Source organism: Thermoascus crustaceus, assembly GCF_041956765.1.
Source record: "Thermoascus crustaceus strain CBS 181.67 unplaced genomic scaffold VTN00scaffold_1, whole genome shotgun sequence".
Classification (NCBI taxonomy): Eukaryota; Fungi; Ascomycota; class Eurotiomycetes; order Eurotiales; family Thermoascaceae; genus Thermoascus; species Thermoascus crustaceus.
Genome location: NW_027192527.1, coordinates 1,658,537 through 1,685,808, shown reverse-complemented (window position 1 = coordinate 1,685,808; position 27,272 = coordinate 1,658,537). Strand labels below are relative to the sequence as shown.

Below are 27,272 nucleotides of genomic sequence, written 5' to 3'. Positions count from 1 at the left end.
GACAAAAGAAATTGTTTGATTTTACAACATTATCAATCGTTCAATATCATCACGATGGTTGGGTGGCGGTACTATTTACATTCGGTTTCCCTCTTTGGCCTTCTAACGTCAGCATTTGCAGCGGATACCACTTCTTGGAAGCCAAGGTCAGTATATCAAGTCTTTACGGATAGGTTTGCACGGACAGATGGATCAACGGATGCTCCTTGCAACACCACAGAGGGATTGTACTGCGGCGGAACGTGGAGAGGAGTCATTGATCATCTGGACTACATCCAGGGCATGGGATTCGACGCTGTCATGATCTCTCCTGTCACCAAAAATATCGAGGGAGAAACAAAATACGGTGAAGCCTACCATGGTTACTGGCAGCAAGATCTCTACACACTGAACGAGCATTTTGGTACCCGCCAGGACCTGCTTGATCTCAGTAGCGCCCTCCACGAACGGGGTATGTTTTTGATGGTTGATTCCGTTATCAACAACATGGCATACATCACCAATGGAAGTAACCCGGCTACTTCTGTTGACTATTCGGTTTTCACTCCTTTTGATAGCAACGAGTACTTTCACCCTTACTGTCCAATTACGAATTACAACGATTATCCTCTCGCACAAAAATGCTGGACTGGTGATAATATCGTTCCGCTCCCCGATCTCAAGACAGAGGACAGCACGGTTCAAAAGATTTTGGAGGACTGGGCAAAGGAATTGATTGCCAACTATTCCGTCGATGGCTTACGTATCGACGCCGCGAAGCATGTTACCCCGAGTTTCCTTCCGAAATTCTACGACGCAGCTGGTCTATACGTGACAGGAGAGGTTTACGAACAAAAATCCAGCATTATATGCAATTACCAAAAAGAGTACCTTCCCAGCGTGCCGAACTACCCGCTCTACTATGCGATGAATGAAGCCTTTACTGCTGGGAACACGACGGCACTGTCGAACGAAATTTCGGTTATGAAGGAGATGTGTCCGGATGTTACTGCGTTGGCTTCATTCTCTGAAAACCATGACGTACCTCGGTTTGCTTCTTACACCAAGGATATGGCGGTAAGGAGTCGCCTTCGATGAAACGAAGAAGTCTTCTGAAATGTAGCTAACGAAATTGACTCTCTCCTTTTACAGCTCGCCAAGAACGTCCTTGCTTTCACCATCCTCGCCGATGGAATACCCATGATCTATCAAGGCCAAGAGCAACACTTTGACGGTGACTCAGAGAACGGCCACAATCGCGAAGCCCTATGGCTCTCGAAATACGATACTAGCGCTCCACTGTACAAGCTGATCGCAACCCTAAATGCCATCCGCAGACACTCTATCCGGATCGATCCGACCTACATCGACTCGAAATCCTACCCGATCTACACGGGCTCAAGTGAGGTCGTCGTCCGCAAGGGCCAGCGGCAAACCATCATGGTTCTCTCGACGCAGGGCGAGAAGAGCGGGGACTACAACCTTAGCTTGCCTGTCACCTATGAGCTGGGCACTGTGGCCATGGACGTGCTGAACTGCGTCAACTACACCGTGGACTCGTCGACCGGAAACCTAGTGGTGCCGATGAGCAAGGGCGAGCCTCGAGTGCTCTTCCCTCTCGATCAGATGGATGGAAGCGGGCTGTGCGGCTTCAGAAACTGGTCCGCTGACGGCAAGGGTGGGTACGGCGCTTATTATTCCGCTGCCAGTGGTGACGGTATCTATTCGAGAGGTCTGAGCACGTTGTCTCTAGCCTTGTTCATGTCGGCGATAGGCAGCGCGGTGGGTTTTATGGTGTAAAATGTCGGGATATGACCGGAATGGATCCGAGGGATATGGCATTACATACATAATGTTACCTTTCTCAAGTTACATATCTGAGGCGCAAAGAAAAGTTTCATCTGAGATGAGGATTGTCTTTCTACTCTACATATATTTGTATGAATATTCTGTTGGCGGCCTCTAACAACCTCTGCCTGGAAATAACGCTATGTCTTCATGCTTCTTCGGATACTATCTTCTAATATTGCACGCCATTTCTTTCGATATGCAGGAGTGGAGAGTATCATTAACTAGAGTCTTTTGTTGTTCCATGTTTGTTTTCCCTTTCGAGTAGGGTTAATATGTCAGCTGAGATGGAGCTGGAGCTTAAAAGATATGTACAGAAATGCTATAGTGCACGTTCATAATAATACATGGGAAAAAGGAATACAAGTCCAGTCTCATTTCTTTCCTTCGATAAAAGCACCAGTTTTGAAATTCGCGTTATGGAATTCAATAGTTCTATCTTCTTTCCCACATTTCACCTTTCTCTATCACAGTTGATTTGATTCTTTACCTCCGGTTCTGCTGGCGCATGCCCAGGATCTGCACCATACGGATGAAGATGTTGATGAAGTCGAGCTCAAGGCTGATACTCTCGTTGACAGGGTCCTTCTTGATCAAGCCGCGTTGGGCCATGCGCGCGTGGTGCAGGATCTTCTGGACGTCGTACAGGGTGAAGCCACCGAAGACGGCAAGACCACCGTACAGCCAGATGCGCTCAGACCACATCAGTGTGCGGGCCGCGGTGGCGGGGAGGACGAGGGGCGCGAGACCGGACAGAGCGACGATGGTAACACCGGCGAGCAGAGGGCCACCGAGGTACATGTACTTCTCCTGCTTGGCAGTCGCACCGACGAAGGCGATCGAGCCCATCATGCCGACGGTGTAGAGACCAGCACGGGCGAGGATGGCGGGGTTAATGAACATGAGCGGCGAGAGAAGGGCGGCCTGAGTGACGTTGAAAGCACCCCAGGCGGCGTACTTGAGGAGGTAGCTGTGTTTGACATTTTAGCATCTACACAATGGATACTGGGGTTTCTGGTGGATATAGCGGATTACTTACTTCTCAGGCGGCGTGTAGTAAGTCGCATACATGGTACCGATGCTAGCGACAAGACTCAGACCTACAACAGCCCACGGGTTCGCGGCCATCAGACGGTACGACCATCCGTTCATGTGCATCGCTCTAGCCGCAATACCGATGATACCAACACCCAAACCGGTGTGCAGGAACGTCTCGTTGAGGTAGCTGCGCTCGTATGGCGGCATACCGCCATCCTCTCTCGTCTCACGGTTGAAGATCAAGTTCGTCGCCAGAACAGTGCCACCCACAATGGCAGCTCCGTATAGCAGCCTCTGGGTCAGGGTACCCTGGTCGACCCGGTAGGTCGGCTGCATATACGTGCGACGGAAGGCATTCTGGAAGGTCTGCTTCGAGCTGCTGAGGATGGGAGACGAGGCGCGCTTGAAGGAAGCGTGGTGGTGGAAGAACCGAGCGGAAGCGTTGGAGATGGAGGGGGGGCTGGAGGCTTTGGTAGGGACTTGCTTGAGCGCCGTCGTAACGGCGAAGGGCCGTCTGAGCATGAAAGCCATGGCTGCAAACGGATGTTGTTGGATGATAGACTGCCTTTGACGAGAGGTTGAAGTAGGCAGAAAGGAGGGGATATAAACGAAGTTCACCAGTTCCACTCGCTGATATCAGCCTCGATAGCGCTTAACGCCGAGTGACGTCCGCTCCGGGCACCCGAACGTTCCAGAAGTGCCGGCCCATCACGTGCATGACTCACCCACGAACACCCACGTGACGCGGCGGCCGCATGCGGTTGCGCCTCGATAAGATATTCGACCGTGTGTAGATCCCCACCATATTGAAGGTCGTCTCAGGCTGCAGCAACAGTCTTACAGTTGAAGGCCTTCGATATGTATTTAGAAACTCTCCACCTATCTCATCTTCCTGAATCTCTTCCCGTCCATGTCGCCCTCTACCGTGATTTGAAGAATGCTTCGTTCTTGCGGAGCCAGCTACTCTCAGGAAACGCTGAATTTGAATATGCCTTCATCGACGCAAGCATGGTATGACTGCGGAAGAAGTTGATTATTAATATTCTCAGACCATTCTAACTAAAAGAATAGATCTTCTCGAAAACACATATTCTTGCAGCTACCTTCAGAGCCGTCAATGATTACCTGAATGGGCGACTAAAATCACGGAATGTCCATTCGGAGATTGTCTTCTCTTTAAGTCCGAGCAATAATGTCCGCGCATCCCTTCATGCTTTTCAATTGCAATTGCTTCATACGGAATCCAGACTAACGGAGCTTTAGATCGCCGATTCTTTTCGTAGATTCGGTATAACGGATTCTACGAAGGATCTGTTGGTGGTTAAGGTCTCCGTAACCCCTGAGATCACCCATGATTCAGTCGCGGAACATCTTGCCAAGTCTGTCGAAGGTACCTCCGTGCCACTCGACGATGAGTCATTGTCTGCTATTTCCGATCTTGGAAAGATTAGAAAGGCGTACAAATTGGGAGCAGCGCCCTTTGCGCCTGCAAAGGCCCAGGTCAACGGAACTACCGACAGTGGAAAAAGAGAACTAGAGATTTCCATATTAGGCGCGATGGCTTTACGGGGAGCATCGTGAGATCTTCAATGCTTTTATTGTCTTTTTAATTGACTGCCTCTGCTGTTCACAGCTCTCCTATGAGGAGGTCTGGTATTTTTCCGTCAACTGTTGAAGGCTGGTTTACTTCGCAGTCTGCCGGAATGTATGTGTCCATGACGAGAGAGAATGGGAGTGGGCTTTATCCATCTATTTGTGATTTCTCATAGCGACTAGAAATCTCATCGACGCGATCGATGTGACTGAAGATATGGGAATTCTATTCCTCAGCCGAAGGAGAAAAAGGAGGGAAAGAGGCGGTCTCGAAAAACTAAGGACATTTGCCTGAGAACTACCCTTTGCAATAGTGACTTTGCCTACTATATCTTGAGGAATTGCTAGATACTAGACAGGCGGATAGTTTGATGAAACTGTTTCGCTACCTGCTCGGGAGACGCACTTGGAGTATGCGCCGCAGATTTCTCCAGCAGGCCTTGCACGTTTTTCGAGATCGCAGAATCTTCGCCTATATCGAAGCCAATTTACAGGAACAGAAAATATCTACAGTGACGTTTTCATTCGTAGATTGCACCCAAGAAACATTTGTTCTGTTCGACCCAACTTATTATTATTCCCATGCCAGTGGTTGCCCCGCCACCCGCCCGATTAGGCAAACTCGCAACTTGCCAAGACAAACTTTTGGCCCTCAGGATCCGCAGTAGCCCGGAGAACGGCCGGGGCATGCTGTGGAGTCGCGCAGTACTCCATACGTTCGACATCCACTAGAAGAAAAAGATAAGGACAATACACGATGTGTCCTTAAGCGGCCGGGCCCTTATCCAAATAATATATATATCTTTTTTCTTCTCACCGCGACGTCCACTTTCCTCCGCCGTCGCGGCCCGCCGCCATCATGGCCTCGACATCGAATGTCATTATCCTCCCTTCCTCCTCTCCAGAACGGATCTTCACCCGTTCGCCCACCCCAGTCGCGTATAGTCCCGAACGGCTATTTGGATTTTCGCCTGCTATGCGTTCGCCCTCGACGCTATTCCAGTCTCCTTCGCGCTCTGCGACGACGAACTACGAATCTCAGAAGAATGGGCCAGAGAACAATAAGGAATCCTTTGGTGAAGAGATCGGGGGAGAGAATCTACCGGTTGTGACGACCGGGGAAAAGGAGTCGAAAGGCAAGCTCAAGAGGGTAGCGATGAAGAAAACTGTGGAGGAACGGCAGACAGTTTCGACAGATTTGGAGAGCGTTTCCTGCGAACCTCCCAAATCCAAGGCTACCAAAAAGACGACGAACAGAACCAAGGGACGGCCGCGGACGACAAGTAAGTGCGAGAGATCAGGCAACAAGACACTGAAGGGTAGAGTCTCGAAGGGAGACAGCAGCAAGGCTAGTGAGTCGGTGAAGCAAGCGACTGCACTACTAGAGCTCTCGGAATCTCAAGATTCGTCGAAGAAGGCCCCGAAAGACTGGGAAAAGGAAGGACTCCAGCTCGAGGAAGCTACAAAGAGGCGGTTGGATTGGACCCCGACAAAGGATTCAGCGGTACAGGTTATTAACCTGGACGGGGACGGTGATGACACACCCTCACAGGAGGTTTCTGGCCGGCGCAGCTTTGGTGATCTGTTTTCCAACTATGGCTTTAATGGGGAGAGTCGACTATCGCAGGAAGCTACCAAGAGGACTGACGATGGTGGCCCTACGAAGAAGAGACGGATAGAGGTATGTTGTGAATGGCGTTCATTTGGCCCATTGTTCTACAATACTAACTTCTTTTAAAGCTGGTGGATTCGAACATTTTTCAAAATTCGAGACCTCTTCAACAACAGGAAACTGAGGAGACTGCGACGGTGGAGATGGCTGACGGAGCCACGCCAGCGCAACGAGGCGAAAAGAAGACGAAACCACAGAAAAAGAAGAAAATGACCACGATCACTGCACATGCGACCGCACGCTATGTCCCCGATGATAAGGAAAAGAGTAACAGCCTCCGTCAATATTTCACGGTCGAAGAAGAACCGACGTCTGAAGAAGCGACCAAGCCTACGAAGCGGAAACCCTCAAAAGCTAAGCGCAAGAAGAGTGATGAGTCAAGCAAAACGACTATTGCTCCAGAATGCATAGTTTTGTCTCCGGATGCTGCCTTCAAGAAATTCGATGATCAAGATTTTCTCTTTGGCACCTGGAGCCAGTTGGAGAGGGACGAGTCTCCGACATTGGTGTGGGAGACACAGATGGCCCTCCGCGCTTCGGAGAGCATCATGACTGTGGAACAGGAAACTCTTCCTAGTCAGCAAAGTGGCGTGTCAGCTTCGTCAACGAGTACTACTGTGTCGCGCTTTACAAGCTCCAGAAATCTGTGGTCCGTGGCTGCTAGAGATTTGGACGGGTCCCTTGTGCAGGCGGAGGTTCTGGACATGGTTGGTTCTCCCGGTTTTCCAGACCCTTTGTCCAAGATCTGTGACCCTGCACCTAAGCAAGTCACTGAGACGAAAGAGAAAGAAAGGCAAAAGGAAGATGTATGGGTTGAAATTGACGGTACACCAAAACCACAGTCCAAAAATGCCAAAAGCGTTCCACAGCCATGTTCCTTCCCTCCTCCACCTGGAGAAACGCGTGCCATTTCTGTGCAGCCAATTGATCCGGTCGATCACCAGCCAACCCAGCCTGCTGAAGAACCGGCTATACCTCAGCCTGAGATGCCGAGGTTTGGTGGTTTTACGGATGCAGAGCTCGCGAAGCAAATAGCTGCGTATGGCTTTAAGCCGGTTAAGGGTCGTGATAAGATGATCGAGCTACTTCAAAAGTGCTGGGAATCCAAACATCCCGGGGCAAGATCGCAGAACTCAGCAAGTTCCAAGGCTACGAACCAGCCAGATGTAGCTGAGAAGAACAAGTTAGAGGCCGCAAACCCTTCAAGACCATCTACCCAGAAGTCAAGGACAACAAAATCCCAACCCAAGACTAGATCGCATCTAGTGGAAGAGAGTACGCAATCACCGCCCAAACAACAACGTGGCAGAGGACGTAAGAAGACGTCCACCACGGACAAGAAAGCAACGACAGCAACACCCAGGAAACAGCCAGAGCCTTCCTCCTTATCTCACCTCCACCACGTCGAAGAAATCGAAGATTCTGAAGACGAGCTCATCCCTTCCCCGAGCCGTCTCCAACAAAACCGTCACTCATCTCGAAGTGTGACACCACTTCCTCTTACTCTCTCTGGAGCTCCCAAACTTACCAACAGCACAACTTCCAACAACAAAACCAAAACCAAAACCAAAACCAAAACCAAAACACAGAAGTCTGCAAACTCAGCCAAACTTCCCGACCTATCCACCCAGATCACCAAGGCGATCCATGCCCAGCCTCGCATGCGGTCCGACGTCAATGGACGCAAGCGACCCACCTGGCACGAGAAGATCCTCATGTATGACCCCATCGTACTGGAGGATCTCGCGACGTGGCTGAACACAGAAGGTCTTGGCCTCATTGGGGAGGATCGGGAGGTCAGTGCGGGTTTCGTGAGGGAGTGGTGCGAGAGTAGGGGGATCTGTTGCTGTTGGAAGAAGAATGATTAGTGAATGCATGTATGCGTGTATTAATATCTTTGTTTTTGAGTATACCTGGGTCTGGCATAGGGATACATAAGATATTTCTGGCTGCTTTCTTGGAGTATGTGGCTCATGGGATCATGGGAACCTTAGGTGTAGGGAGTGGTTGGTACAATCTGGCAGATAGATCAGCTGAGGGATACAGCGGCGTTTCCAAATTTGTTGATAGATACCCAATCCATAATAATTCCATGTTTCGAATTCGAGATGACAGTGTTTGTCCCAAGATTAAGGTATTCCAAGAGATCAGCTGGATTCAAATCCATTCAGAAACGCCATTAAATGCATCCATGGTGCCCACCCAGGGTATAAACTAGGCTGCTAAGTAATACAGAAAGTCCAGCTGCGTCCCATGCCAATGAAAATGCCAAACACTAAATAAAACGCTAGACCCAATACTGACTGTAATGCAATTAATTAAGAAAAGCTCACAGAACAAAAAGAAAAATCTATATGTGATGTCTAATGCCAATGGCAATACTGATTAAATGTAAAGAGGAAAACAGATATAGAGAGAAACCTATCTAAATGTCAAGTACTCAACTCCATCTCCATGCAAATCCAAATGCAAATTATCAATATAAATGCCAACCAATACCAACGCCAACAACTGCTGTCAGGCACAAAGAGAGAATAGAGAAAATCCGGCATATGAGTCCATCATATAGAGGTACTTACTGCATAGCAGCGTAGCAAGGAGACAGAGCCTCTTGGGATCATCCTGACTCGAGTGAGGCTGGGTATCATCGTACTTGCTGCCGGTCGCTACTATGTGCTATCTGCATATAGTAGTATATAAGTGACGCGCGGATCTCTCCGCTTCTTAGCCGTGGGCAAACAACGAACCGCCTATCTATGCTTCCATCGCGACCCACACAAAGCTAGACCTCGTCGTGGTACGTCACGGAATGGATCACTTTCATCGAAAAGGTCTGGATCCGATGACCCCCTCCTCTGTTTCCCTCTTCCCCCATCAGGTTTTGTTGAGGAATGGAACCTCCCTCTTTGTTGCTGCTGCTGTTGATCCTCAGTATCCAGGGGAAATTCATCAGATGACTCCTCAGAAAACCGCGGAAATGCTGGGATTCTACGGTTCTCCAGCTCGAGGTCAGTAAAGAACTTCCCTTCCTGAGGTTCCTCTTGCCCGTCAGAGAATGGAGGGAAAGGAGGAGGAGAAGAGGAGGGAGGAGGTTGAGTCGCTGCTTCTCGCTGCTGGTGATCCTGGTTTCTGCCGTTATTTTCAGTGACGTACGGTGAGGGGCCCCGCCAGTCTACCGACTCGCGTGGGACGTAGTATTCGGTACCAGGTATGCCGCCCGGAACGCAGACAGTAGTAACACTGGACTTACATGGTTGAGATTCCTCTCGCTCGTCGCGGGCCGTTGGAGGACGACCAGCTCCTGTACTCCGTGGTCGATTATGGAGCCCTGTGTCGCTGTCAAAGAACGAGGAGGGGCGTCGGGAGGATATACCAGACGGCCGGTATTCTTCTCGCTGCTCAGGGATCGTTTGAGATTGAGTTACTCCTCGCTGCCGGTAATTCTGGTGATGCTGATAATCCCCGCCATTTTCAACGGTAAATGGCAGAGAGTCCTGCCAGTTTGCCGACTGAGGCTGCGTAGGGGCGTAATCACTGCTAGAAAAGCTAGGTTGAGGAGGGTTAATATATTGTGGGCGTCTCTCTCCCCCCTGAGTATTCGCTGAAGGATGAGTTATTTCTCTACTTGGCGGTCTATTTTGGACACCCGTGCCTCGGGAGGATGCTGGCAGATATTGTGTGTTCTCAGGCCCAGACATGCTCGACGAAGGGGTGACAATATCATTTTGATTTCCCTGTTCCCCTGCAGGGATTCTTGGACGATAACCTCCTCTGCTTGGCGCTCGATTCTGGATCCCAGGGCCGTACACAAGAAACAGTGAGGGTTTTTGAGAGAGTATCTGCAGATTCTGCGTGGTCTGAGAACCAGACATGCTAGGCTGATGAGGGCCAATCCCGCTGTACTGAGGGTTAGGACGTGGATGCTGCGTAGGAGGTTGGAATTGGGGTTGATTAACTGGTGTTATGGGCCGGCGAGGGTACGGGACGAAAGGTCGCTGCCCCCCATACATATCCGATCCGCCTGGGTCATCATCAGGTGTCAGTTAGGAAAGGGTCCAAAGTCAAGGGTCTGGGTGTTGCTCGTACTCGGACGTCTTGGCGCTGGATCCATCATAGTATTTGTAGTAGGCATTGGATAGGTAGGTACTGGAGGCGCCGTAGGCATCTATGGGTAGTAGGGTCAGCATCCATGTTCAGCATTCAAGTGCATCTCTTGCTGATCACTTACCTGAAACGGGTTCGGGTTGTAGTATGGGAAGTTTCCAGATGGAGCCTGGCTGGGCTGTCCACCATTGAAAATGTCTCGGTAATACTGAAGCTCGTTGCATGCTGTAGCAAGGTGGTTTCGCAGCCGGTCGTTCTCTCTTCGGAGCCGCTGCAGCTCTCCACGGACGTAAGTCTCCCCAGTGATACGGTCAGTAACCTTACAAGGTAGGTGCCGAGCCGCGCAGTTTCTGCAGCCCTCTGCGGTTGCATCGCACTTCATCTTGCGCTCCTGTAAGTTAATTAGGTAGGCATTAGCAAATGTTCCATTATGGCAGTCATGAAAAATGATAAACAGCATAGGGAATGAAGAGTGACCAAGTGTCCGGAAGCAATATCTATGCTTCATCAGCAGCTCGCTCAGCCATTTAGTTGATGGGAATGTCTTTCTAAACAGACTGAGCTGTCTCCACCAGGAGGCGAGTTGATGAAATAAACGAAGGAAAGAGACAAAAAGGATGGGTAAAGCAGCACATCCAAGCAAAACTAGAACAAAAGACAAAGGCAGCAAAACAGCAATTTAGAAAAGGTAAATGGCATGAATGTTGTCCAAGTATATGAAATTACCTTGCAACGATCACAAGCCTGGCCAGTACGAGTGTTATTTTGCAACCTCGCACGAACTTGCTCTGAGTAATCAGGCTCTGGTTCATCCCTGCGACGGCGCTCCTTTCGAGGGCGTTTTGCAGGACGCTCTTGGGTTTCTCCCTGGGGCTGCTCAATTCCCTGAGCTGCCGTATTACTTGTTCCTTGGGCAACTGCATTGGTGACGACATTTTGGTCGGCCAGATGCAAGTTCAATGGTGCCTGCGACTGTGTCCCCGGACCCGTCTCGGGGAGAGCATTTTGAGAGGATGGCGCCTCGACATTCTGTGAGTCATCACTATCCCGCAGGCCAAAAGCAGCATTGTCATAATCAACCATATTCGTATTTGAAGGTTCACCCTCATCCAGAATGTCTTGAGTACCTGTATCGCCTTCATTCTTGATGTTGTTCTTGTCGTTGTTTAGGTAATCCGTAGAAAACTGTGACATATTTCCGCCATTTTCATTGAAAATATCGAATATTCTCTTCCTGTTATTATTATCATCAGACATATTTGCGCAAAGATGCAGCAGATTAACGAAACACAGAAATTCGAGACCCAAGAATGTAGGACAGCATAAGACTTGAAGAACCCAAGAGTGCAAAAAACCGTGAAGGCGGAAAATATTTGGCAAATAAGATAGTACAGCAAGCTGCCAAAAGTAGAATAGAAGTTCGAACGGATCTTGATGTTGGGACAGCGAGAAATTGTGCTATGAGGAGAAGCAGGAAATCACCCAAACAGAAGATCTTATAGACATTAGGGGACAAGAGTTTCCCCTCACCAAGAGATCCATTTTCCGGTCTCTTCTTTCAGTAAACAAAGATGTTGACAAGACAAAGTAATTGTGGTGATAAATCTATGCTAAGAGTCGTAAAGAGTATAGAGATGAAAGTCCCTTTCTGCTCTTACAGTGATCCTTTAGTGTTCTCGAACAGACTATGGTTCTTAGACAATGGGGAGGTTTGTGAGCAATAAGAGTTAGAAGAGGCTTTGTCATAAACAAAGCCATTGGAGTGAAACACAGACATAGCCTTTAGCTCTCCGAAGACACCGTTTTTAGATTCCCTGCTATAGAACAGCATAACAGAGTTGGACTGGCCGTGCTTGGAGCGCACGAACCAGCAGAGGCGTTATCAGGCAGACATTGCCATCGGGAAACAATTGGGGTCTTCCAATATTCAAGGTTTGTTGTACACATGTTATCCAAAGTGCCATTGTTGACTCCTTTCACTTACAGTAGTAGGGTCTATTCTTTTGTGTGGCTTGTAAGACAGTCCTTCCTGTAAAGTAGGTGGACAATGCACAACAATTAAAGAAAACAACTTCTAAAAGAAAGCAGACTCATGGATGGAAATGCTCTTTTATTGAATAAAATCAAATAAGGCCGGATGCCGTTTTGAAGCTCCAGAAAAAGACAGAATCATCCTGAGACCGAGATAGTCCAAACTATGACACATCTAATAGATACAAACCACATGCATTCGAATGCTCAGTGCCAACCAAAACCAAGGAAAATGCTGGCGATTGCCGGTCCTCTCCAAAACTCCTCTCACGCCTGCTCTGGCCAAGAATCTGAAAGCAGAGTATCCTGAAAGTGCAACGTAAACGCAGATGCTAATCTCAGCCCAGCCGGATCAGTGACGAAAAACGAGGTACGTTAGGAAGGAGGGGGGGCAACAGGACATCGATTGAGCGGCTCACGTCGGTCATTCTCATGAATCATTGATACATCTGGACAATAAAAAATATCGAAAGACGGGCAGAGGACGTAGAGAAATGCATGGCACAAAGTTGCTTGGGGAATCATAACAATTGGGACAGGGGAATATTAGACAACCAAATAAGCTCATATCCAAGAGAAAGAAACCCTTTGACCATTAAATTTTGCAAAACATATATCACTGAGCATAATGACATGAAAATGGTGGGTTCAATAAATATTAAGCCTGGAATGAGGTGGTCATCGATAGAGTTTGCCGTTCTGCGCGACGGTCTCGAAGCGTATCCTGTTCCTGTATTTGATGTCTCCACCATATTCAAGCCAAGGAGTAAGATTCTTGCATTGGCTGACATCGAAATACCGCAGCTGATTACAGCCTTCAGCCACAGCTTCCACACCTACACCTGTGACGCGAACGCATCCACGTACTGAAAGCTCTTTGAGCATCAGGAGATGCAGGCTAATACTGCGCAGTGACGGATCAGAGATAGCTGATCCACAGAATGACATATTGAGATGTGTTAATTGAGAGCACTGAAGGGCAAGGACCTCTGTTGCAGTATCTGACAAGGCACAGCAGAACGACTGAAATAAGCGAGTTAGCCGGCGATCTTCGAATACGGCGCTACGCAACGCAGTCTCGGACTCACCAGATCCAATTCTTGCAGCTGCTTCGCTGCATTGGTCAGATATATAATAGCATTATCTGTCAGGTAAGTACAGTCTGCCAAACAGAGCTTCCGCAGCCTGGTGAACTGGGCATTTCCCCAATATTGGAATCCCTGGTCTGTGATTGTTGTGCAGCGTGTCAAGTCGACTTGTTCAATACGAGGGGCGGCATGACAAGCAATATGATGCATGGAACGATCTGTGACATGCTTGCAATATGACAATGTCAGTTTCTTCAGCTGCGGACAGCCAAAGACGACGCCAGCCGCAGTCTGCATGGTGGGCTTTATCACTCCTTTTCCTGCCTGAGCAGCCTTATCATTTAGACTCTGCTGCTGAACATATGTTGATGCTGGCACGACCCAGCCGACGATGCGGGCCAAGAGCGTATCGCTGACTTTTCTGCAATTGCTCAAGTCCACTTCTTGTAGACCTGTCGCCTTTCCGGTCATTTCGAGGATCGCAGATGCGGTTACATCCCATACGCTTTTCATCTTCCATGCTATGACATTTTGGCCGCACGTATTAGCCAATGCCATGAAGCCCTCATCTGTGATATGGAAGCAGTTGCTGATGTCGATATACCGGGGGCGGTCACCGACAAAGGGACAAATAATCGAAGTAAGAACTTCATCCGTGATTTTCCGGTTGTACATGCTAAGGTCCAGATACCGAAGGATATGGGGAGATTTGTTCAGGATCTCTGACCAGCGGAGACATACAGCCCGGAGACGAAGAAGATGGTGAAGCTCGAGATGTTGGAAAATGGTCAAAAGAATATTTTCGGGTAGAAACCCCCGGTTTTCAGACTTGGAAGGACGTCGGACAATTTTTTGCGGCTTTGAATTTTGGCCTCCATCGGGAACAGCAAGGTGCGAGGCACTACCCGAACGGGTCTCATTTGACGGTGATTGACGTTGTTGTTCCCCCGAGGCCTCTTCAGGGGTAGGTGGTGCAAGTGATCCACGCCGAGATCTCAGTCGCACGTTATCTAACCCGACATTTAGGAATGGGTCCGGATCTGATGGTTTCAAGACGGGCCGGTCCTCTATCCGGGTGGGTTTGTGTGGACTGTCCAACTCAGTTTCCGTCAGCGTGACAAGCGGCATAGACTGTCTTCTAGAGGCGGTAATCTTGAATTTCTCGTCTATTGCAAGTTCATTGATAGGCGGCGTCGTGTCAGCTGCATCGGCCATTACAACGTCACCATCAGAAGCAGATACGAGCCTTTTCTTGGCCGTGCCCTCGATCTGCTGCCGGACATCCTTGGGGCATTTCTCCCAGAATTCTGAGAGCACTTCTCCGCTTATCATCAGACACTCGACGGAAGAGACAGAGCGAACGGTCGCTGTTCTGCGCGGTGCAAGCGAAAGACTGACCACCTCCCCGAAGTACTGCCCCTGTCTCAATCGAGCTTTGACCTCAATTCCTCGTCTTTCTATGTTGTCTGACCCATTACGTCCATGCTGGATTTCCAGCTTCTCGTTGATGACCTCGACTTCGCCCCGGACAATAAAATATATCTCACGGCCCTGAGAGTCTTGTCGAATGATATCCGTGAAGGGAGGGTACGATCGTGGTTGTGCATTTAGACCAAGGAAATGAAGTAAATCTGGGGGTAGTCCGGAGAATAAAGGTAGTTCCTTTAGCAAAAGTCGAACGCTAACCATTCCATTCGCCAGTGCGCTCGCTGCTGTCCCATTTGTTAAGCCTGGACTTGGAGATTTGCGCTTTTTGTTGATGCTATTGACGCTCAAGTCCTCCTGTTCACCCACAGCCAAGTCTCCCGAAAAGCTGTCCCTCACTCTCTTTGAGCCTCTTCTATTGAGGCCAGATGGACTAGGAGGCGAGGGAGGTGTTTCTTTCTTCTTCTTCTCAAGGATTGTCAATCTCTCCTGAGCCTCGTCTCTGATTGCCCGCTCTACCTCCGGGAACCGCGGGAGTATGTTCCTGAAATCCTCCTTGGTCAACACCACTAGTAAGCATCGTGTTCGGGCGATGATAGTTGCAGTTCGGGGTCGATCCATCAGAACACCAATCTCCCCAAAGAAAGCTCCTGGCTTGAGCTCTGCATACGTGCTCTCACCATCCCGAGACGTGACTGCTACAGCACCCCGGACTAACCAGTACATGGCCTTGGCCTCATCACCTTCCGTCAGTATGTAGTCGTTGGGTGAATGCAACTGCGGACGGAGATGCAGTCCGACTTCAGCCAGGAACGACTCCGGAGTGGACTGGAACAAAGGGAAAGAGCGTATCCGATCGACGAGATCCAAGGGCATGCCCTGTATCTGCGAGGATGCCAATGGTGAGGGGCGCAGGGGGCGGTTTGGATTTGTTTCGGAGTTAAAGGTATGTATTAAAGAGACGGTGTCGGAGATGCGAGGAGCGGCCTTGGTAGACCCTCCACCGGCTCTGCCATGGCGCCGCATGACCGTTTGATTTTTCTCTTTCTCTCCAATCTCAAAATCAGGCCAAGGTATCAAAGAAGACGCATGATGGTCTAGACGGGGTCAATGGGTCGATGACGTCGACGGAATCAGAATCATTGAGCTCCGCAGCACATTGTCGGAGCTCCCAGCAACCTCAGAGCAGAAATAAGGCAATCGTCGAGCTGAGGGAGATGAAGCGGGAGAGGAACACGAGGAAAAATATGCTTCGAACGCCCTTGGAGATATCCTGAGGTCGCCAATGAGATCAATTCCTGGCCAAGGCGGGGGAATGACGGGGCCGAATGCAATGGAGGAGATCCACTTACGAAGCTGGCGGGCTCCGCTAGACGACTGCTTCACCGCTAGAGGTTTGATACGGAAAACTCTCAGGAGCTGAAGCTGTTCATCGACATTACCAGGATCGATCGGGATACGAAGCAGAAGAAAGTTCAAGCTCGCCGTGCCCAACGCCCGGCTGAAGCCGCTGAGCAGCGCAGAGGTGGGGGGACGGCCTGCGGACGAAACACCGGTGCAGGGAGGACTCCCTCAGCGCGGGGAGGAGCCAAGCGTGCGAACCGGAGGTGCTGTGGAGCGGAGCGGTTGATTGCACGACACAGTCTGCCGGTGGTTTCTCAGGCTCTCCGATTGAAAATGCGGTCGGAGATATTAATAGAAGAGAAAGCTAGCCGGGGGGTAGAGAGATGGGCGCAGAGCACGAGAGCTGACAGGTGGAACCCGGAGGAGAGCCCAGATCCAAGAACAAAGCAAGATGCGCAGTATAGACAAGAGGGAGGAAGAGAGCCGGAGGGAGAGAAGCTGGAGGACTGTCTGGCATCTGCTTCCACACGGGCCAGCTCGTTTGGTTCTCTAGCTCACCTAGGTACAGAACGCTCGTCTGCGGAGGACCAGCAGCAGATGCTAGTGATCATCACTGCCGTTCGGGCTCTTCAGCGACGCTCTCCGCAGCCCAGTCATGTCGGTCGACGGTTGCGGCGGGGCACCGCCGGGACCGCTTCGCGGCCTTCGTCCCGCACCGCCCTCCGAGCCTCGCTTGCGACCTTCTCGTCGCCATCGTCATCATGCCCTGTGCGCTTTGTTTGCCCATGTTTCCATACCCAGATGTCGAGAGCAGTCTGTTAGCGCTTCGTGCTCAGTTGAGAAATCACACTGATCCATCAATGGCTGCCCCGTGGAGCAGCTGATAAGCATCAGAGAGACGGACAGGCCGGAAGCTCGTGGGGGCTCATTTTCTAGCAGTGTTCTGGAAGTCCGGCAAATTGCAGAGATCTCCAGTCAGTCGGAAGAAGATACGTGCCTTGCCTATCCAGGCATCCTGATCCTGAGGCCCATGGCTGTTGCATAAGTGCTCACTTTCAACGGTCCTGATCCTTTTCATACACGGAGCCTTTCAGCTTCCAGGTCCGTGAAGCATTGTACATACCAAGACAAGGAGACCCCAAGATAAATGAGACGAGGCCCTGCCAGGCACACACCATGCAGTACACGTTGAGCTTATCATAAGGCACGCGATCCTGCCCCTCGCGGTGCTTATCAGCCGGCGCCACCGAAGTTTCGAGTTTGGGGGCAACCCGCTAAGACAAACACTCTGTGTGAGAATAGCAACTGGTAAACATGGTTGCATCTATTGCCTACGTTCGCCGTCGTCGAATGTCGATTACCAGGGTCTTGCAGTAGCGGGTTTTCTATGCATTCCGGATTCGCTTGAGCTATGTATTACTGGCGTGTAATGGCGCGTGTTCACAAATGCAGTATCTACCTAGGCATGAACTAAACAAAGCAGCTCAGATGCTCGGAAGCCTCGTTTTGAGTACATAGAGAAATATTGTTTTGAACTGGAGCAGAAACTGATCATACCCTTGCCAGGTTTGACTGTTCCTACAGGAAGGGTATGGGAAGAGGCGTCCGCTGTGCTTCTTTATGCAGCTGGAAGTCGCCAACCTGCGTCTTATACACGTGAGCTCGAATGTCCCAGGCACACAAATGGTCCGCTCGGTGCAGCTACGCCAAGAAGTTTTACTGCTCCTTCGCTACGATGGACCATTCTGGGAGCTCTGCCGCGCTGCTCCTCTGACTGGGATTCTTGGAGCATGAGAATATATTGAACGAATATGATGATTCAAGTATATACAGTAATTCATGGTCGTCAAAACATTCCGTTCAAAACAACTGCTGCTCTCTATCCCATTTGACAGCGCACATAAAACTGCATCTCGAGCGGGGTTATTATAGCCAAGAAAGAACGAGACACGCGAATACTCCGCCATAAGTGCCCGTGTCGGCCCAATACCGGATGATATAATAGTAGCTCCGGTCTTGGGAGCAAAACCATTTCGCGGGCACAGACATTGGAAACGGGAATTTAAAGTCGCATGGGCACAGGTGTAATGAATGTGCGGCAAATTGCACAGAGGAAGCGTATTCACAGGTTTCCACAATATGATGATGGGGCGTAATTTGAGGCCTTAGTCTGTCGCCCTCGTCATTAGCTCCCTGCGATGAAGAAAGTCCGGCTCAGCTCTGCGGTCTTGCGTTTATAGCCCCTTGGTTGTCGTGGCCTGAGTTTTAGTCTGAAGTTGACAAAATTCCCTAAAGGAGAAGTTCTGAACATGGCGAGGCTTCATCTGCCACAGTCTGAGCGGATTAGAATGCCGCCAAGCCATTAGAAGCCTGGATCGCCAGGTAATCGAATGCAGGAGTAGTACTAGAAGAAGGAGCGGAGATGCGCATCGAGGAAGCGTACAGAATGTGTCCCTTCGCCCGAAGTGGAAGGTGAAGTCCAGATACCGATGGTATGTGAATAAATGAGAATGCGCTGATTGTGGTCAGCTACCTATCTTCCTAATTCCGTCAGACCAGTAGTGTTTCTACCTACCAGGAGAATCCGCTCCACCTCGAGTATTGATGTAATGCAATAAGTTCAACAGCAAAGTCTAGCCCGTTATCGTGAGACTCATAGACTCGCGGCCACTTTCCATTTCATTTTAGCGTCTCTTCGCGCGCAGTCCCAAACATCGAAGCGTAGGAATCAAAGGGAATCCTCGACTTTGCTGCTGGACTGCCGTTTGCCTAGCAGGAAGTTAATGTATGCAGGCCGATTACCCTTTATAGACTCCAGCACGTCCTGCATCAAACCATATGCTAGGCTCAGTTTCAAACCTAGTTTCGTCGTACGGGCGGCAGTGTAGATGTCATGGCGAGCTAGAATAACACTTCATCAGTTTATGTTTATGAGATTTCACCAATGAGCTACAAGGAAACGTACCAAGTAAGCTGTATATCCCTGAGAATGACAGGCCAGCCGTGACAGTAGACAGGAAATCCCTCCGGTCATTGCGGGCATAGTCGACTCCCTCCTCAAATAGGCAGAATGTCAGGGCCCCAGCACCAAGTTTTGATCCCATCTTTATACCCTCCTTGATGCCGCCGAGCATAGCCTTGTAATTCTTCGTCCTGTGGTACTGGAACCACCCGGTCGATGTCGTAGGAAAGCGGTGGGCGTTCTCCGCACGAAATTGAAATGCGGCCATTTTGCTACCGTGAGAGGCACCAATGGCCATTCCAACTGAAAATGCACCAAGGGTTGTATACGGTAGGCGTTTCCTTATCTCCATCCCAAGGCGCGGTGGGGTGTCTGAGTCGAACAGTTTGTACCAGTGCATGATCTTGAGCTGAGTTGATGGTGCCTCTGGCTGAGACGGGTCCTCCAGTGCCGCCATTTTTTTTTAAAGAGCAGAATAAATCCAGCAAGACAGTACAAACTGTTTTGAATCTAGTGCACTCAATTGGAGAGTCAACTGAAACTCTTCCCCGAGTGTCTGCTTCGGTCGCCCTGCAGTGGTGCGGTCTGGTGGTGATTGGCGCGGTCGGCGCACGCGACTCCAATTCCCGACCTCCGACTATCAAAGCTCCCCGCCAGAGCAGACTCCGCAGCTGTCAGATCCAAGCACTACACAACATGGTAAGCCCTATTACATTCATCACGCACATCTATTAATTTTAGCTGACTCATGCAAAAGTCGAAGCCGGACCCGCTGAGCTATACCTTACGGTTCAAGAAGCACAAAACCACCGTGCTTCTCATGTTACCAGCCAATGAATCGATCGCATCGACAAAGGAAATCCTCCTCAAAGCTCTGAAATCTCGCGGCTTGAAAGAGATAAACGGCGATCCAGTTCCAGATGACCCTTCAGAAATCGAATTTGGAGTTCCGGTGGACAAGAACGAACTCGACAAAGGGTGGACAAGGCTCGATGTCGAGATGCCCGAGCTCGCGGGCGGAGGGGTTACGAAGAAAGGCGTCGTAGGCAAAAAGAATGGGGGCAACGTCACTTTGCAGGCGGCAGATATCAAGGACGGACAGCCTGTTGCCTTCAGGTTCCGAAAGCCCAGAGATGACAGCAAGGATAAAGATGAACTAGAGCTGGAACTGGAAGATCCTGGTTGGGACGTCATTGTCCCGAGTCTTGACGATGAGGAGCCTGAGTGAATATACCCGCAGGATTATATCTATGAGCTTCTTGTTGGCTTTGGGCGCTTTGGCAGGCTGCCCAGGTGGGTGGCTTTCTTTTTCGGCGTTTACTGGCGTACAAAGGGCCATGAGAGGAAAGCTAATTCGAATATACCTGGGATGATGAGCTTACAATAATCGCATCCTAAATTAAAATCGTTTCCAAACGTCTTAAAGCTTTATGTCTGCAATCTTGACGTCGCTTCGGACTTTGAGCACAGGATTCTTAGTATGAGAACAGTAATGACGAGCGCTCATTTCTTGAATCTTATTTCGTACGCATGCAACTTTTTATCGGCATATTTCACCATCACGCTTATTTCCGGGGCTGCGAATTCATATACGATGGAACTGCTCCCGTAGATGTTACTAAGATATCCTAGGAGCCACAGATTGGGATGCCACGTACCCCGAACCTTGTCCAAGTGGGGTAATACCTTATCGTACCTACAGAACACTAACCATGGATTAAGCACCTCCTATGCATAGTAAAGCCAAGTGACTCATGCTCCGGTGTTTTAAGCAGATAAGGATGGGCTCCTTGTAGCCGACATCGACTGATAGCAGTCAGGTGCGTAGCGTAAATAAATAGTGCGTGGTGCGTGGTATTCTATTGAGATGGCCGGCTCCCGGTAAGTTACGTAAGTTACAAAGTTTAGATGTATTGCCACGCACATACACGTGGCAGCCGTTGCTTGGGGCAACCGGTCGCGGAACAACAATAAGCACTGAAGCTTAACCAAACAGGAGCTCTGGGGGTTGGAAGCAGACCGATCCACACCATCGTTCCTCTCCCTCCGTCAGCATTGTACATTCTATCTGTTCCATATTGATTAACATCATCTTTGAAAGGAGGACCGAGGCATAGGAGGGAGTGTCAATAGTCCGCTTTGCGGCGCCTTGTTTATTTACCTATCATTATAAACCAGGGGCCGCGGGCATTAACACAAGCCCTGCACAATGGCAGACTCATCATCTATCTCGGTAACGGTTCGAGTGCGGCCTTTTACAGTACGAGAGGCCGCGCAGCTGACAAGAACCGACGATGAACCTCTATTCCTCGGTGACGGTTCTCTGGCCGCGGTTCCCACCCCGAAGCTGATGCAGAAAGGTATCAGACCGGTCGTGAAAGTTATCGATGACAGGTGCCTGTAAGAATACACTGTACAAGTCAAAATTTACAGCAATTGACGTGATTCTAGAGTTTTCGACCCTCCAGAAGACAACCCGGTTCAGAAATTTTCCAAGACCGTCGTTCCCAATGGGAAGAAAGTCAAGGACCAGATGTTTTGCTTTGACCGCATCTTCGACGAAAACGCTTCACAAAGCGATGTATATGATGCTACCACTAGAGGCCTGCTCGACAGCGTACTGGACGGATACAACGCGACGGTGTTCGCGTATGGCGCCACTGGATGTGGAAAAACTCACACCATTACCGGAACGGCGCAGCAGCCCGGAATTATCTTCCTGACAATGCAGGAGTTGTTCGAACGGATACAGGAGAGATCAGAGGAGAAAATAACGGAGGTTTCGCTCTCATATTTGGAGATATATAACGAGACCATCCGCGATTTGCTTGTTCCTGGAGGAAGCAAAAGTGGCCTGATGCTGCGGGAAGATGCGAACCAGTCAGTTTCGGTGGCTGGGCTATCAAGTCACCATCCAAAGAACGTCCAGGAAGTTATGGACATGATTATGAGGGGAAATGAGTGTCGTACAATGTCCCCAACGGAAGCTAACGCAACATCCTCCCGTTCTCACGCTGTTCTGCAGATTAATGTAGCCCAGAAGGACCGCAACGCTGCCGTCAACGAGCCGCATACAATGGCCACTCTGAGCATCATTGATCTTGCAGGAAGCGAGCGAGCAAGTGCGACAAAGAACCGAGGGGAGAGGCTCATGGAAGGTGCAAATATCAACAAATCTCTGCTGGCCTTAGGTAGCTGTATCAATGCGCTCTGCGATCCTCGGAAACGAAATCATGTTCCGTACCGGAACTCGAAGCTTACTCGTCTCCTCAAGTTCTCTCTGGGTGGAAACTGCAAGACAGTTATGATAGTTTGCATCAGCCCCTCGAGCCAGCATTTTGACGAGACACAGAACACTCTACGCTACGCGAATCGAGCAAAGAACATCCAGACGAAAGTTACGAGAAATGTGTTCAACGTAAACCGGCACGTGAAGGACTTCCTGGTGAAGATCGACGAGCAGATGGCCTTGATTAATGAGCTCAAGGCACAACAGAAGGAGTACGAGACAATTGCTTTTGCGAAATTCAAAAAACAAAATGAGAAGAAAGAAGCGGTGTTGCGGGAAGGCATTGCTCGTCTCCGGAACGCATATGAGCATTCGGCGTCTGAGAGGCAGGAGAAGACCAACAACATGTTGAAGCTGAGACAAATTAGCCGCAGGATTGGCATGCTTTCTTCTTGGATCGCTGCTTTCGATAACGTCTGTGAAACTCGCGAGGATGAAGAGCCAATGTCCAATCTCCAAGCAATCCGCAAAACGGCTCAAGGTATCCTGCTCGAGTTGGAGGGAAGCAGACAGCATTACCATCAGAAGCTCTCAAAGAGCAACTGGGAACGAATGATCAATTCCGCACTTGATCATGGTATCCGTCAGCTTCAAGAATTTGATACCAGCGATAACACCGACATCGCAAATCTCACTCGTGAAGCGGAGCTTTTAAAGTCAAATGCAGAACGGGAGACTCTTTCTGCTGTCGTCGAGCATGAGAAGGCAGGTGATGTGGCAACAGTGCAAATTCTGCTCCAGGCCCATTTTGAGACCGTATCTTCAATCGAAAACATCATGCAGTTGAGCGAGGAAGAAGCCATTGAGGCCGGAAAGAAGATCTTGATGAAAATGCTGGACTCCTGCTCCAATGTGACATCCAGCATTGTTAAGCCTGACGGCAGCTTACCTTCGGTTGAGGCGTTCTCTCCGTCCAAGATAGGAACACCCAGACGTCGGAAGAAGTCAAGCCTGCCCAAGGCACTGAATCCAACTGTTGGATTGGCTCCTCCTGCACCTTCTTCTCCAACCCGACCAGCATCACCACAGCGACGCCGCAAGGTTGACATAGCAAAGAAGAGAGTCAGCTTCACACCCAAAAAGACTAATACTAAACCGACGATCAAGAGAAGCGTGCGATGGAAAGATGATGAGGAGGACGGCTCCCTTGCCGAGTTTGAAAGGACACCCCAGAAAGCGCAGTCGTCTCGTGAAACGTCTGAGGAGCCGATGCTCCCAAGGACATCTCCCATTCGAAGTATTCCGGTACCCACCAGGACTGCCAGTGGTTCATCGGATTCCTCTCCAATTCCAACACCTCCGGAGCCATCGCTGAGTATTCACACCAAGAACAGCAGATTCAAGACTGGGTTCTTATCTAAAAAAACTAACAGTTCCCCGTCTCAGCCGACACTCACGACCCTCTCGTCCGATAACGAACACTCCCCCCTCCGTGACATAGAAAACAGCAGCTTCCTGAACCGTCAGTCCTTTAGCCGTCCATCCAGAATCGCCGTTCGAACCTCCAGTGGGAGTTTTACAAATAGCCCCAGCTCAGACAGTGAAGCAGGTTGGAAAGCAAGTAAGGATGAAGCGTTGAAAATCAGTTCTGCAATGAGACGCATATCACTGGGTCAGTTCGGTAATACGGCTTCATCAAGCATGAGCCGTGTTCACCGTCGTCGGAGCCCAAGTATCTCGCCCAATGAGAATGCAATGTTCACCGCTTCCCAGGCAAGAAGGATGGTGAAAAGTGAAAAGGAGCATGATGTGAAGAATGTCCTGGGTCCTCGCACGCTCTCTATTACGAAGAACAGGCGTACAACACTTGGTGGTGATCTCAGAGCCAGGGAAGTCAGTCTCACGAGCAGGGATGCTATAAGACTAACTTCTATGGTAAACGCCAGCACCGGAAGATCTCGAGCTAGTCTCATGCCCACTAAGGCACCATGGAGATAGATGATACCCTTTTCTTTGATTTTTTTTTGGTTCTGGAGACAATGGGTCATGGGCTGGAGTTTCGATCTACGTTACCGGTTTGCCTTTCAGCACGAGGTCTCATGTCTTTGAGTATTCTAATTAATCTGGCCCTTTGGGTTACATAATTCTCGAGTGGCAGTGGAAATGTTCAGAACGTCTTGAACCTCCGCTGTCCACACTGCATTTCTGTTCTTCGGTGTTGATATGATGTTAGTGTACGATAACTTCCTCTTGGGATTATTTGTCGCTTGTGCGTAATTTTTTGAGTTTGGCTTTGGAATCAGGTGGTTAGACATTTGAGCTGGTCCTCCCTAGCTGTAGAGCATTATCCATGTTTAAACTATTTGCCTGTGAGTGCTGTGAGCCGGGTTTTTTAGGTCGGCTGGGGATAGCTGGTTTGGCTGATTTGTCATGTCCCGATGACGCCATTAGTTCTGAAGCTTCACCATCGGATAATGAGCAAGATTGGCGAAGTTACATAATATAGGTATACATCCTCAGTTGAGCGGATCAATTATCAATCTTAGGTACCTATTCACGTATCCGTCTTGAGATTTAATTGGCGCGGTCGCGTTAACCCTTCACATACCCTCGCGTGTCCCCGTATCTTTCCCCGCTCTTCCATCTCTTTGCCCCTCACATCTCAGCAAAGAGATAATTAGGACGCCCCTGTGTCTGTACCTCCATTGATGGCTTTCGCAGCATCCGCAATCACACAGTCCCTATTCACGCGCCTCCTACGCCCTTTCTCGACGAGCTCCCCTTCTCTGTCTCTAGCTCCCGAGTCTCTCGCCTCGCGCAACATGCTGGACAACGCGCAAAAGGCCACTCTCGCAGCTGGCTGCTTCTGGGGCGTCGAACACCTGTTTCGGAAACACTTTGGTGAGGGAAAGGGTCTGCTGGACGCGAAGGTTGGCTACAGCGGTGGACAGACGCAGTCCCCTACCTATCGGAGCGTGTGCTCGGGGACAACTGGCCGTACGTCCAATATGCTTGCTTCCCTTTCTTGCGCTACAGATGAATGAATCGTCCGGGCTGACGAGAGAAAAAATAAAATCATCAGATGCCGAATCACTCCAGGTCACGTTCGACCCTTCCGTCGTGAGCTACCGCCAGCTGCTTGAATTTTTCTACCGCATGCATGACCCAACGACCCTGAACCGCCAGGGCGGCGACGTCGGCACGCAATACCGCAGCGCCATCTTCACGCACAACGAGGAGCAGGAGAAGATCGCCAAGGAGGTTACAGAGAAGGTGGGCAAGGAGTGGTACAAGGGCCGGCCGATCACCACGCAGATCGTGCCTGCCGGACAGTGGTGGGATGCAGAGGAGTACCACCAGCTGTATCTGAAGAAGAACCCAGGTGGATACGAGTGTCCTGCTCAGTATGTTTGTCCCCGGAGTGATATTTCATATCTAAGAGGCTAACGGCTCAATTTCTCTGTGTAGCTTTGTAAGGAACTTCCCCCCTCTCTCTGAGTGACTAGGGTCGCGGTTATGAGAGATGAATTAACGGCGACTCGATATATAATAATGACCCTAGTCCAATTCTCGAAATGGCGCTGGGATAAGGACAATAATATTGGGGATTATGCACACCGTTAGCATGCCTCTCCAGGGTCTTTTTGGTTATGCGCAAGCTACAGCAAGACAGACGCTTCATCTAAGATCTGTACTATTTCTTATTGCTTATACGAAAAGCAATCCGATCACATCAATATGAAAATACATACTACCTTTAGACACCTACGCTTCTTGGGTTGCAAAGACTGGTATGTATCAGTTCGGCACATACCTCCATGACGTAAGAGGTAGTAGTACTTGACCTGGCCTCCAACATAACGATGGGTTGCATTGTATACGCAAAGCAAAAGCTCGAGTATCTAGATATTACAGTCGGCATGAGCCAAAATATTCATGCTTTCCAACCTGTCTTCTCCCGGTGATTTCTCACGTGGTAGTAAAGCAATAAGTGGATAAGGGAAGAGGAGGCGAACTGCATCGGCGGAGATAAGATCGGCCAACTACGTCAGCAGGGGTTACAGAGTCCAGAGGAGGGGTTGCCGGGGTAGAATGAAAGGATAAAAAAACGGGCACAGATGATAGGCAAGGCTAGAGATTAATTAAAAATAGCGGTGTCTGGATGCTGATCTTTCATTAGTGGAGATGTTCGTGGAGAACTTCAATGTCTTTGGTGGAACAATGTGATTCTCCGTCGGTTCATGTATATTCTACTGTAGATATGTTTGTTCATTTTTAATGGGCCTTTCTCACAAGCCTGTGTACACACATGCTAGATCAAATCTATGCTTCTGAGAGTCCCAGGTAGGTACCTAATATTTTATTTTTGAAGCAGACTTCCATCCTTTTCTAAATCCAGCAGAAGGCATAAGAAGGACAAAGAAAAATTGTTTACTGTATTAGGTACCTAGTGTAGTAGTAGTATATCATCATTATGCCCGCGGGTTCGCCACTCGCTCTGTCTAACACCACTCTGATCATTCATACATACATCGAACATAAGTGCCATCTTCGGGGATGTGCTTTCTAGTTTAATAATAACCTTTCCAGCACTATAGCCCTGATATCGGTATATCATTTCTAGAGATTCCGAACCTCCTGCAATAACCGCAACTCCTAGCTCGGGCCTTGACCTTTGACGTGGCGTCTCCCCCGACCTGATTGATCAATATGTATGGTCCGGCAGATATCCCCTCTTAACGTAACATCGGCGGTCAGATCCGCTGATAGCCTTGCCTTACTTAGGTAGATTCTCTGCGCACCTCCGCACCTTTTGTCCCGCTTTCAATATAGTACATACAGTACAGTACAGTACATGATCAGCAATAATATCCCGATCGATCTCATCTTCAAAACTGGCTTCCCGTGAAGCTGCTTCATAGATGGACTGAAACGAAACTCCGTTGTTGACTGTAGATC

The 27,272-nt window shown here is 49.6% G+C and overlaps 12 protein-coding genes across 12 annotated transcripts; 7 read left to right on the top strand and 5 right to left on the bottom strand.

Moving 5' to 3' along the window:
• Nucleotides 1-54: 54 nt before the first annotated feature.
• Nucleotides 55-1,779, top strand: VTN00DRAFT_594 (uncharacterized protein; the record flags this gene model as incomplete). The annotated part of the gene is made up of 2 exons (XM_069432525.1): nucleotides 55-1,056; nucleotides 1,132-1,779. 2 exons carry the CDS (start codon nucleotides 55-57, stop codon nucleotides 1,777-1,779), a joined length of 1,650 nt encoding a protein of 549 aa, XP_069291301.1.
• Nucleotides 1,780-2,313: 534 nt separating this feature from the next.
• On the bottom strand, nucleotides 2,314-3,396 carry VTN00DRAFT_593 (uncharacterized protein; the record flags this gene model as incomplete). Its single annotated transcript, XM_069432514.1, has 2 exons — nucleotides 2,314-2,797; nucleotides 2,867-3,396. The coding sequence occupies 2 exons, from the start codon at nucleotides 3,394-3,396 to the stop codon at nucleotides 2,314-2,316; spliced, it is 1,014 nt and encodes a 337-aa protein (XP_069291300.1).
• Nucleotides 3,397-3,723: 327 nt separating this feature from the next.
• On the top strand, nucleotides 3,724-4,446 carry VTN00DRAFT_592 (uncharacterized protein; the record flags this gene model as incomplete). Its single annotated transcript, XM_069432503.1, has 3 exons — nucleotides 3,724-3,876; nucleotides 3,937-4,059; nucleotides 4,129-4,446. 3 exons carry the CDS (start codon nucleotides 3,724-3,726, stop codon nucleotides 4,444-4,446), a joined length of 594 nt encoding a protein of 197 aa, XP_069291299.1.
• Nucleotides 4,447-5,317: 871 nt separating this feature from the next.
• VTN00DRAFT_591 (uncharacterized protein) lies at nucleotides 5,318-7,998 on the top strand (the record flags this gene model as incomplete). Its single annotated transcript, XM_069432492.1, has 2 exons — nucleotides 5,318-6,139; nucleotides 6,199-7,998. 2 exons carry the CDS (start codon nucleotides 5,318-5,320, stop codon nucleotides 7,996-7,998), a joined length of 2,622 nt encoding a protein of 873 aa, XP_069291298.1.
• A 354-nt stretch (nucleotides 7,999-8,352) lies between these two features.
• Nucleotides 8,353-11,491, bottom strand: VTN00DRAFT_590 (uncharacterized protein; the record flags this gene model as incomplete). Its single annotated transcript, XM_069432481.1, has 6 exons — nucleotides 8,353-8,405; nucleotides 8,710-8,799; nucleotides 8,907-10,151; nucleotides 10,217-10,295; nucleotides 10,359-10,625; nucleotides 10,961-11,491. 6 exons carry the CDS (start codon nucleotides 11,489-11,491, stop codon nucleotides 8,353-8,355), a joined length of 2,265 nt encoding a protein of 754 aa, XP_069291297.1.
• A 1,452-nt stretch (nucleotides 11,492-12,943) lies between these two features.
• Nucleotides 12,944-15,804, bottom strand: VTN00DRAFT_589 (uncharacterized protein; the record flags this gene model as incomplete). The annotated part of the gene is made up of 2 exons (XM_069432469.1): nucleotides 12,944-13,288; nucleotides 13,354-15,804. 2 exons carry the CDS (start codon nucleotides 15,802-15,804, stop codon nucleotides 12,944-12,946), a joined length of 2,796 nt encoding a protein of 931 aa, XP_069291296.1.
• A 307-nt stretch (nucleotides 15,805-16,111) lies between these two features.
• On the top strand, nucleotides 16,112-16,408 carry VTN00DRAFT_588 (uncharacterized protein; the record flags this gene model as incomplete). Its single annotated transcript, XM_069432458.1, has 2 exons — nucleotides 16,112-16,172; nucleotides 16,224-16,408. 2 exons carry the CDS (start codon nucleotides 16,112-16,114, stop codon nucleotides 16,406-16,408), a joined length of 246 nt encoding a protein of 81 aa, XP_069291295.1.
• Nucleotides 16,409-18,850: 2,442 nt separating this feature from the next.
• Nucleotides 18,851-19,541, bottom strand: VTN00DRAFT_587 (uncharacterized protein; the record flags this gene model as incomplete). Its single annotated transcript, XM_069432447.1, has 2 exons — nucleotides 18,851-19,023; nucleotides 19,088-19,541. The coding sequence occupies 2 exons, from the start codon at nucleotides 19,539-19,541 to the stop codon at nucleotides 18,851-18,853; spliced, it is 627 nt and encodes a 208-aa protein (XP_069291294.1).
• A 363-nt stretch (nucleotides 19,542-19,904) lies between these two features.
• Nucleotides 19,905-20,312, top strand: VTN00DRAFT_586 (uncharacterized protein; the record flags this gene model as incomplete). The annotated part of the gene is made up of 1 exon (XM_069432436.1): nucleotides 19,905-20,312. One exon carries the CDS (start codon nucleotides 19,905-19,907, stop codon nucleotides 20,310-20,312), a length of 408 nt encoding a protein of 135 aa, XP_069291293.1.
• Nucleotides 20,313-21,293: 981 nt separating this feature from the next.
• On the top strand, nucleotides 21,294-24,311 carry VTN00DRAFT_585 (uncharacterized protein; the record flags this gene model as incomplete). Its single annotated transcript, XM_069432425.1, has 2 exons — nucleotides 21,294-21,484; nucleotides 21,536-24,311. The coding sequence occupies 2 exons, from the start codon at nucleotides 21,294-21,296 to the stop codon at nucleotides 24,309-24,311; spliced, it is 2,967 nt and encodes a 988-aa protein (XP_069291292.1).
• A 710-nt stretch (nucleotides 24,312-25,021) lies between these two features.
• Nucleotides 25,022-25,815, top strand: VTN00DRAFT_584 (uncharacterized protein; the record flags this gene model as incomplete). Its single annotated transcript, XM_069432414.1, has 3 exons — nucleotides 25,022-25,310; nucleotides 25,396-25,717; nucleotides 25,782-25,815. The coding sequence occupies 3 exons, from the start codon at nucleotides 25,022-25,024 to the stop codon at nucleotides 25,813-25,815; spliced, it is 645 nt and encodes a 214-aa protein (XP_069291291.1).
• Nucleotides 25,816-25,827: 12 nt separating this feature from the next.
• On the bottom strand, nucleotides 25,828-26,187 carry VTN00DRAFT_583 (uncharacterized protein; the record flags this gene model as incomplete). The annotated part of the gene is made up of 2 exons (XM_069432403.1): nucleotides 25,828-25,995; nucleotides 26,128-26,187. 2 exons carry the CDS (start codon nucleotides 26,185-26,187, stop codon nucleotides 25,828-25,830), a joined length of 228 nt encoding a protein of 75 aa, XP_069291290.1.
• Nucleotides 26,188-27,272: the final 1,085 nt, after the last annotated feature.